General features: G+C 37.3%; 3 protein-coding genes across 4 annotated transcripts; 2 read left to right on the forward strand and 1 right to left on the reverse strand.

The window, feature by feature from the left end:
• Positions 1-2,301: 2,301 nt before the first annotated feature.
• On the reverse strand, positions 2,302-3,138 carry LOC140874350 (uncharacterized). The gene has a single exon (XM_073277636.1). The coding sequence runs from the start codon at positions 3,136-3,138 to the stop codon at positions 2,302-2,304; it is 837 nt and encodes a 278-aa protein (XP_073133737.1).
• Positions 3,139-3,999: 861 nt separating this feature from the next.
• LOC140885677 (guanylate kinase 3, chloroplastic) lies at positions 4,000-6,399 on the forward strand. Of its 2 annotated transcripts, none has more exons than XM_073292543.1 (2): positions 4,000-4,985; positions 5,420-6,399. In XM_073292543.1, the coding sequence occupies exon 1, from the start codon at positions 4,054-4,056 to the stop codon at positions 4,978-4,980; it is 927 nt and encodes a 308-aa protein (XP_073148644.1). In that variant the 5' UTR covers positions 4,000-4,053; the 3' UTR covers positions 4,981-4,985; positions 5,420-6,399. The 2 variants fall into 2 exon arrangements, with proteins under 2 accessions (XP_073148644.1, XP_073148645.1); XM_073292544.1 differs by having other exon boundaries at positions 5,948-6,399.
• Positions 6,400-6,630: 231 nt separating this feature from the next.
• LOC140885703 (membrane protein PM19L) lies at positions 6,631-8,049 on the forward strand. Its single transcript, XM_073292545.1, has 4 exons — positions 6,631-6,920; positions 7,089-7,308; positions 7,582-7,627; positions 7,736-8,049. Exons 1-4 carry the CDS (start codon positions 6,794-6,796, stop codon positions 7,844-7,846), a joined length of 504 nt encoding a protein of 167 aa, XP_073148646.1. The 5' UTR covers positions 6,631-6,793; the 3' UTR covers positions 7,847-8,049.
• The last annotated feature ends 557 nt before the right edge of the window (positions 8,050-8,606 follow it).

The raw sequence follows: 8,606 nt of genomic DNA on the forward strand, positions 1-8,606 counted from the left end.
AGTCCAAGAGGCGAAGACATTGCATAACACAATAGTTAAAAAGCTCTAATGTATTTAAAGAGAAAATATTTACCAATGTTTATTTATATTATGTTGTTATAATATTTTATGTACGATTTTTAAAAGTAATGATTTAATTATTTTTGTCAGTCTTTTAAAGATGAGTTTTGAGGATTTCAAATGTTTCGTCTTTTAAATGTTCATTTCACTTTGATATTTGTTATGCAAGTTTCTCGATTATTTTAAATGTATTTGATGTAGTATTTTGTTTATAGTAACTCACATTTCCTTATCCCATTTAAATATTAGTAGTAGGTTTTGACGTGTCGTATTTTAGAAGGTATTTGTTGCAGAGTTGCTTCGGTATTTCTTTGACTTTGTGAACGTTCAGTCACGAGTTTCATTGTTATAAATTTATATTTTAAACTCTTTTGGAGTTAGTGTGACGCACTCCCTGTATTGTTCAAAGTTTTGAAAAAATTTCTCACTCTTTTTCCGCAACACTTTTATTAAATGTTTTAAAATACGGGACATCACAGGCGGAGGGGCTCAAGCGTTTCATTGTGTGTAGAATATAGTCATGCAATCTAGAGGACTGTTGTCTTTCCCGATGACCACGTCCCAAAGAGACCTCATATTTTTTGAACTCCAACACCCTGGACGTGCCTGCTTCGAGATTTTGTGGAGCATTTCCATTCCCAGCAGCGCCGACTGCATCTTCCTCGTTAACAAAGTCATCAAGAACAATGGCTTCCAATGTGCCTTGTGCTGGCCCAAAATTTTCCATATAAGGGATATTATGCTCCACAAATACAACATCCCAAGAGACAAATGATTTTCTGGACTCCAAGTCATACAAACACCAACCTTTCTTTCCGAAAGGATATCCAATGAAAACACATTTTCTACTTCGGCTAGCAAACTTATCTCGTCCTTGTTTTTGAGTATGTGCATAAGCCAAACAACCAAAAATTCAAATATTTTATACGAAGGGTTTTGTCCAAACAATATTTCATAAGGTGTTTCACCTTGTAACAAAACAGATGGGGTCCGATTAATCAAGTATGCAGCTGTCAACTCACACTCCCCCCCCCCCCCAAAATCAAGAGTTAAATTGGACTGGAAACGTAGTGCTCGTGCCACATTGAGTATGTGACGGTGTTTTCGTTCTACCCTCCCTTTTTTTGTGCAGTTTCGGCATAGGAGGTTTGATGTATCATCCCATTTGTTACAAAATAATCATGCAAACACGTAAATTCAATTCTGTTATCACTACGCACTATTTTCACAAATTTTCCAAATTGTCTATGACACTTCTCTTTTTATCTTTAAGCAAATAAGTCCATACACCCCTAGAACAGTCATCAACAATTGTCAAAAAATAATATGCACCACAAAGTGTTGGAGTTCTATAAGGTCCCCACAAATCACAATAAATTTTATCAAAAATACTCAAAGCTTTATTGTCACTGGACACAAACTCGTTTCGACACTGTTTTGCTCAAAAAAAAAAATTCGCAAGCTGCTATCACTATCTCTATGAACTATTGGTATCAATCGAATTATTTTGTCAGAAGGATGTCCCAACCTTCGATGCCAAATATCCATATAATCTTTCTTAGTTGTCTTCAAAGCCACACTCGATGGCACAACCCAAAAATAGTAGAGCCCCTCTCGCATCTCACCTGCACCAATCAGCATCCTCGAAGTGCGGTCCTGCATAACACAAAATTTATTAGTGAACTGGACAATGCAATTAGACTCCTTGGTCAACTGAGACACTGAAATCAGGTTGCACATCAAATTAGGAACATATAACACATTTTTCAGTTCTAACAACTCGTCCAAAATGACACTTCCTTCTCGTGTGGCTAAAACTTTCTTTCCATCTGGCAACCCGACAGAACAAGGCAGAACCTTCTTCACATTAATTAATGTGTCAGGAATTCTGATCATATGATAAGAAGCTCCAGTATCAATTATCCATTCCACCATTTTTTGCTTACCATTCGATCTCCCTGGATTTCCTTCCTTCTAAGTGTTCAACATATTGATCAACAGATTTCATTGTTCGCTGCTCAATACGCTCAATCCACTTTGATCTACTTCATTGGACTGCCCCTGAGATGCGCTCCCTTGTGTTGTCACCTGTGCTACATTGGCACGAATCTGCGCACTGCGTCCTCTTCCTTCGGATGCAGCAGATGGTGTGTTTCCTCATTGCCCACGGCCTGTGCCACGTCTACTTCCTCGAGGGCGATCCCCCCACTAGTCAGGATACCCGATCAATTGAAAACATGACTATGCAACATGTCCATCTCTTTTGCAAATCGGGCAGGGCAATCCTTTGTCTCGAGGCTCCATCAGTCCCTTTGAACTTGATGTTGCTTGAACAAAAAACTCCATGGGCTCACTTCGTTGTTCCTTCCCACAAGCTATGCTGCGAACTCGCTCTTCTTGAATAATCATGGCGTACGCTCTGTTTAAACTTGACAGCGGTTCACTGCTCAATATGTTGGATCGTGTCATGCCATAGATGGAGTCATCTAGCCCCATCAAGAATTGATGTAGTCTTTCCTCTTCACGCCTCTTGTCTACTTCTGTGCCAATATTACACTTGCATCCTCCACAGCGGCAAGTCGGGTACTGCTCGTATTTTCCAAATTCTTCCAAGATCATCTTAATATTTCCATAGTAATTCACAACATTCTGCCAGTGCTGTTTACATTCAGCTAACTCAAATTTGAGTTGTTGAATGTGTGGTCCATTCCCTACCGAGAATCGTTCCTTGATGTCGTCCAATAGTTCCTTTGTGATCTCCATATAAGTTATAGTCGACCGCAAAGTAGGTTTAATGGTGTTTATAATCCATGACACCAACATGGAGTTCACTGTCCACCAATATTCTTGTTCCGAAGAATTATCTGGCGGCTGCTTCACCGAGCCATCGATGAAAGCAAATTTTTTCTTGGCCCATAGTGTTGTCCGCATCGCTCGAGCCCATTCTTCATAGTTCTCGCCTTTCAGCTGAACTTGAGTGATAATATTTCCTAGATTGTCATTAGCCGAAAGATGATATTGCGATGTTTTCTTTTCTGTCGCAACATTCTCCTTCTTATTTTCATCACCACCAGTCATTGCTCTGGTTCCATGTAAAGAACAAAGCAATGAAGATGAAAATATGTCATCTTATTTATAATGAACCGTATACAATATACAAGTATTGCTCAACACAATTATGTAGCAAATCTTCTTAGAGTTAGTAAATAAATCATTCCTTCTAAAAGCTTTCCTAACTGAAAATATATGCTCCACAATTAAAGATTGTTGCTACTAATACAATATTTACATTTCAATATTATGTCTCCCAATAGTTTCCTTAGTGCATCTGTATTTCATCTTAAACAAATACTTTTGAATTAATCATTTTCAATAACCAAATTTTGCAGTTGGAAATGAAGTTTGATGTTGTGAGAACAGAGTCAATCATTCTTCATGTCTCTTCTTTTAATTCTACCAAGAAGCAAGGTAGTGTTGCTCTAAAAGTAAAGAGGCGGATATTTGATTATTTTATTTATCATTGCATTTTCTTGAATTTTATAAATGATCTTGTTTAACAACTAGCATATTGCACATCAAATCATATTTTACATGGCACAAATTAATAAATTAGATGTTTTAATAAAAAAAATAAAATAAAATAAAAATTATGACATTAAATTAAAAATAAAATCTACCATTGAGGAATCCCTAGTTTCTTAAGATTAACAATCCTAGTTTTTTCTTTTATTTTCATAAATATTAGAAATAATTAAACTATATATATATCAACTCATAATTTATTATGTCAACTTTATAATATTAATTATATATATATGTTGATTAATTATACATATGTTTTGAGAAGTAGTTTTTGAAAAAAAATAAAATAATAATAATAATAATAATAATAACATAAACTAAACATAAACTCCTAAAATTCATTTTTCCCTAAAAAGATTGAATCCTGTATCGTTCTTCAATTTTTCTTCCTGGTTGCTTGCGACGGATTCGATGCTATTCCGAAGGCTCTGCGTTTCCTTTTCAAAATCAAATCACAACCCTTTCTTTCTTCCCCCAATCTTCACGAACCCTCTCACCGTTTTGCAATCTAATCCAGCATCTTCGTCCAATTTTAAAAACCTAAAGCTGGGATTTCAGAGAACAGTTTCAGTGAATTCACAAAGCTTCGTTTTGGGAAGCTCCACGAGTTCCACTATGGATGACCCTAGGAGACCTCCGCTCGTCCACATACCACACCCTGATTATGTTGGCCGGGCCGAAGTCTTTCGGGCCCTCGAAGCTTCTTTAGGCGCAACATTTAGCTCTCAGCCCACGGTTCCAAATCCTAACCCTCTGATCATTGTAATTAGTGGTCCTAGCGGTGTTGGAAAAGATGCTGTGATTAAAAGATTAAGGGAAGTTAGAGAAGATTTGCATTTTGTAGTTACTGCGACTAGCCGGGCTCAAAGGCCTGGAGAAGTTGATGGAAAAGATTATTTCTTTTTGAGTAAAGAGGATTTTGTTTCGATGATAGACAAGAACGAACTTTTGGAGTATGCATTAGTGTATGGTGATTATAAGGGGATACCAAAGCAGCAAATCAGAGAGTACATGGCCAAAGGGTGTGACATTGTGTTGAGAGTGGATATACAGGGTGCTGCAACACTGAGGAGGATTTTGAGAAATGGGGCCGTATTTGTGTTCTTGGTGGCAGAGAGCGAGGAGGCTTTGGTGAAAAGATTGATCGATCGGAGAACAGAATCCACAGAAGCTCTTTTGATGAGGGTTGCATCGGCTAGGGAAGAGCTGAGGCATTTGAAGGAGTTTGATTATGTGGTTGTGAATAAGGAAGGCGAGTTGGAAAGCTCGGTGAACTTGGTGGAGTCCATTATTGATGCCGAGAAGGCTAAAGTGCAGCAAAGGAGAGCCATCATATAGAGGAGGTTATGTTGTTTTATTTGTTTTCGGTCTGTTAGTTCAAGTTAAACTTTTTGGATACAGTTGCTCAAGCTAACTTTGACATGCTATTTGCTGTCGACTCTTTGTTGTCAACCGAATATTGTGCCACTTGGAGTAATGAATTGATAATCTCTGTTTAGTCCATCTGTAAATTCATTGTCATGAATGTTTCACTGTTTATGGTTGGCATATACTTGGGAAGGATAGACGAAAAATAATCGACAGGGGACTACATAATATGTCAAGGGGGAGAAACTTACTAGTTTAGATTGTTTATACATGAATTTAAATATCTTTTTTGTCGTGCAAATTTCCTGCCACCAGTTTACTCTATTTGTGGTTTCACCACTGTATTACTACAGTTGAGCACTAGGCAGAAAAATTTGTTACAATCTCTCATAAACATAAATAAATTCAGAAGTCATCTTCCTGATAACATCAGAGGTGGGACTTATACGGCAATGACATCAAATGCACAAATGGATAATGAGAAGCCACACACTGTAGCATCTTGCAGAGTTCCAGCATACAAATACAGTGTTTTGCCTCGTATTGTATTTCATGAAAATACGATTTCAATTGACTGTGGAAGCTCTACCAAATCTGAACACACGGTATACCGATCTGGTGGTAAAAATAATCAATGACTGGAAAATATGATGTTTCTTGCTTATGCAATTCCTGCGAAAGAATAAATAATCTGTGGTTCCAACAAATCACTCCACAATCCTTCTGTTGCTTGTTGCGTCGTGCTCCACCTTTACTTATACTCTATCGAACATGGTTGAATAACAGGCCATCAAAGATATTGTTTATTTGGCTTCAGTACCCATGTCTTGTCATATGTATTCTGTCTGCCCAATGGTTTTATAGCCATAAGATGCTGTCCACCTGCTTATTGTCCCATGTGGATTCAGAGAAGGGTCATTGTTTGTTGGTTTTTCAGTTTTCACGGCATCTGAGGTGTTTTCTGAGCCATCAGGTGGGGTCAGCATAGGGTAAACTGCAGCTACATGCTAAAGTCCCATTGGAAGAAGTTTCTTGAATCTTGCTTCTGAAGATGCAGTACATCTGGTTGGAGATTCAAGTAGCAGGAGGCGGCAATCAATAAAAAGTGCTGGTTTATCCTCGTCTATTCTTTGATACCGGTGCTGGCTCAGGTTTTGGGAGATCACTGCCAAATGCCAAGGATTACTGGGCAATTGTTCCATCACATGGGGGTGTTTGTCTCCGAGTCCTTTAACGACTCGAGTGCACGAGCCCACATAAAACATCAGCAAATAAATTTTCATTTTAAGATTGTGAACATGTAACATCTTAGGATCTTCATCGCGTAGTAAAATGTAGGAAGAAGAACTAGGAATTCAACTGAGTAACTAATATCCAGTATTTTTACGGCCGGATTTGATTTTTTAAAATAAATTTGAGACATCGAATATTGTTGCCACCCTTGCCATGACGCTATTCCAGGTTGATTTCCTCGACGTAAAGTATATTTGTCATTGTAAAATTCAATTAATGTAATGTTGGACATAACCTCTTCACGTAATCATGCTATGTACTTTTTTGTAATATTTTAACTCAGAAAACATTAGTTTTTTTTATATTCTTTATTCTTTTCCTCTTCACGAGGAAAACCTAATACAAAGCCAAAAAATTCCAGCCATTTCTTTGTCAATACTTCAAAGGAACACCATTTTCTAACAAAGAATTGGAACCTTTTTCCTGTTATATATACTTCTTCTTTCTTGAATTCAAGAGGGATTCAGAGATAGATAAGTAAAGAAATTATATGGCTTCTGGTTCAGGAAAATCAGTAGCATTTGCTCTTTTAATACTCAATGTTGTCCTCTATTTCATTGTCATTGCTATTGCAGCATGGGCCGTAAATCATGGAATCGAACGATCCCGTGAAACAGGTAGTGTTTATCTTTAATTATTTCTTCCCATCACACATCTAATGTAACCCGAACTCCGGAACTCGTATGCCAGGCAGTTTGTTGGCTGTGATATATCATCAGCTTAATATGTAAAAGATAATTTTGCATTCAATATCACATTTCTAAGTCGATATTTTCTATCTGCAGCATCTCAACTTTCACCTCCAGCTCGGCTTTTCCCGATTTATTACCCGTTTGGAAACATGGCCACTGGTTTTGTAATCATATTTTCACTTCTAGCTGGGGTGGTGGGATTCACCACATCCATTACTGGCATAGCTAATGTGATTCAATGGGATCCTCCAAGTTTACAAGCAGCTGCTGCATCTTCTCTTGTAACCTGGCTACTCACTTTGCTTGCAATGGGGTATGAACATTATCACTTCTTTATCTATATATATATATATATATAGAGTTTTGATTACATGGGCAACCACCATGGGCAACTACGTGAGCAACAGCTGACGTGGCACCTTGTACACATGAGTGATTGCCACGTCAGCGGTTGCTCACGTAGTTGCCCATGATGATTGTCCATGTGATCAAAACTCTATATACATATATATATATATATATATATATTGTATATATATATATATGTATGTATCATAAACTAAGCATATATATGAGTATGTTGCAGGTTGGCATGCAAAGAGATTGATGTAGGGTGGACGGATTCCAACTTGGTAAGTGAGGCATCGGTTTAATTCAAATAAATACTCATCCTATTGTAAAATATATACATATATAAAAAGTGACATCCAATTCTTGCTTGTTTTTTTTTTTTAAAACAGAGGGCTTTGGAGACAATTTTAATACTGCTAAGTGGAACTCAGCTTTTCTGCACTGCTGCCATCTATGTCGGGGTCGAAGATGTAACCGCACGAGCCAGGCTTCTCATTTGACTTTTCTTATAGATCGGATCAGAGTTCATCGATGGTGTGTCATGCATGAGTTAACGTTGTGCTTTGTTTTGGAAAGGGCTGTTGTGTCGTAGATGAAAAACAGACTTTGATAACCATGTGGAAAGATCTTTAAATGTCCATTGCCTATAATGTAGTGTTGTTTGTTTTGCAAATTTGTGAGCAATTTTATTGACTATAAACTTGACAGGCTGCTTCAATATTGATTCACACAAGTTTCAAATCTTTAACCAACGCTGGAAACACAAATATAACTTATGGATTAAATTGCCTTCTGTCGGAAATTTTATTTGTGGTTAATGAATTGAAGTTAAGCAATGAGAAGCTCGAAAAAAAGGCAATAAAAAAATTGTTGCGCAGGGGCGCTAAATATTGCGTCCCTGCACTGGCCCTACTGTCTGGGCATTTGCCCAGGCGAGCAGGGGGTGCCTGGAGTGGCGTATATTGCGCCCCTGCACCGATGCTTCTGCCTTGTACGTCTGTTACATTTTTTCATGAAAAAGTGCATGTTTTTTTTTTGAGTTTTCTGACGTTTTTTCTGACTTTTTTTGGTGATTTTTGTCAGTTATTTGAACCAAAAGGCACACGACATGATTGAAAAGTTTTTTGTCTTTACACAAAAACAAAATAAATATGTGAATCAAACATCATTTTAATATAGATTCTCAGATTTTGAAAGACATTAATTGCATTCATCTTCCTCTTTTTTTTCTTTCTACAAAAGAGAGTTTATAAACATTTT

Source organism: Henckelia pumila, chromosome 1 (genome assembly GCF_033568475.1).
Source record: "Henckelia pumila isolate YLH828 chromosome 1, ASM3356847v2, whole genome shotgun sequence".
NCBI classification, from domain to species: domain Eukaryota; kingdom Viridiplantae; phylum Streptophyta; class Magnoliopsida; order Lamiales; family Gesneriaceae; genus Henckelia; species Henckelia pumila.

Excerpts from the sequence above, each read along its gene's own strand:
- LOC140874350 (XM_073277636.1), bottom strand. The coding sequence starts at position 3,138 with ATGACTGGTGGTGATGAAAATAAGAAGGAGAATGTTGCGACAGAAAAG.
- LOC140885677 (XM_073292543.1), top strand. The coding sequence starts at position 4,054 with ATGCTATTCCGAAGGCTCTGCGTTTCCTTTTCAAAATCAAATCACAAC.
- LOC140885703 (XM_073292545.1), top strand. The coding sequence starts at position 6,794 with ATGGCTTCTGGTTCAGGAAAATCAGTAGCATTTGCTCTTTTAATACTC. Across the intron at positions 7,309-7,581 it reads CTCACTTTGCTTGCAATGGG|GTTGGCATGCAAAGAGATTG; the intron begins GTATGAACATTA and ends AGTATGTTGCAG. Across the intron at positions 7,628-7,735 it reads GGTGGACGGATTCCAACTTG|AGGGCTTTGGAGACAATTTT; the intron begins GTAAGTGAGGCA and ends TTTTTAAAACAG.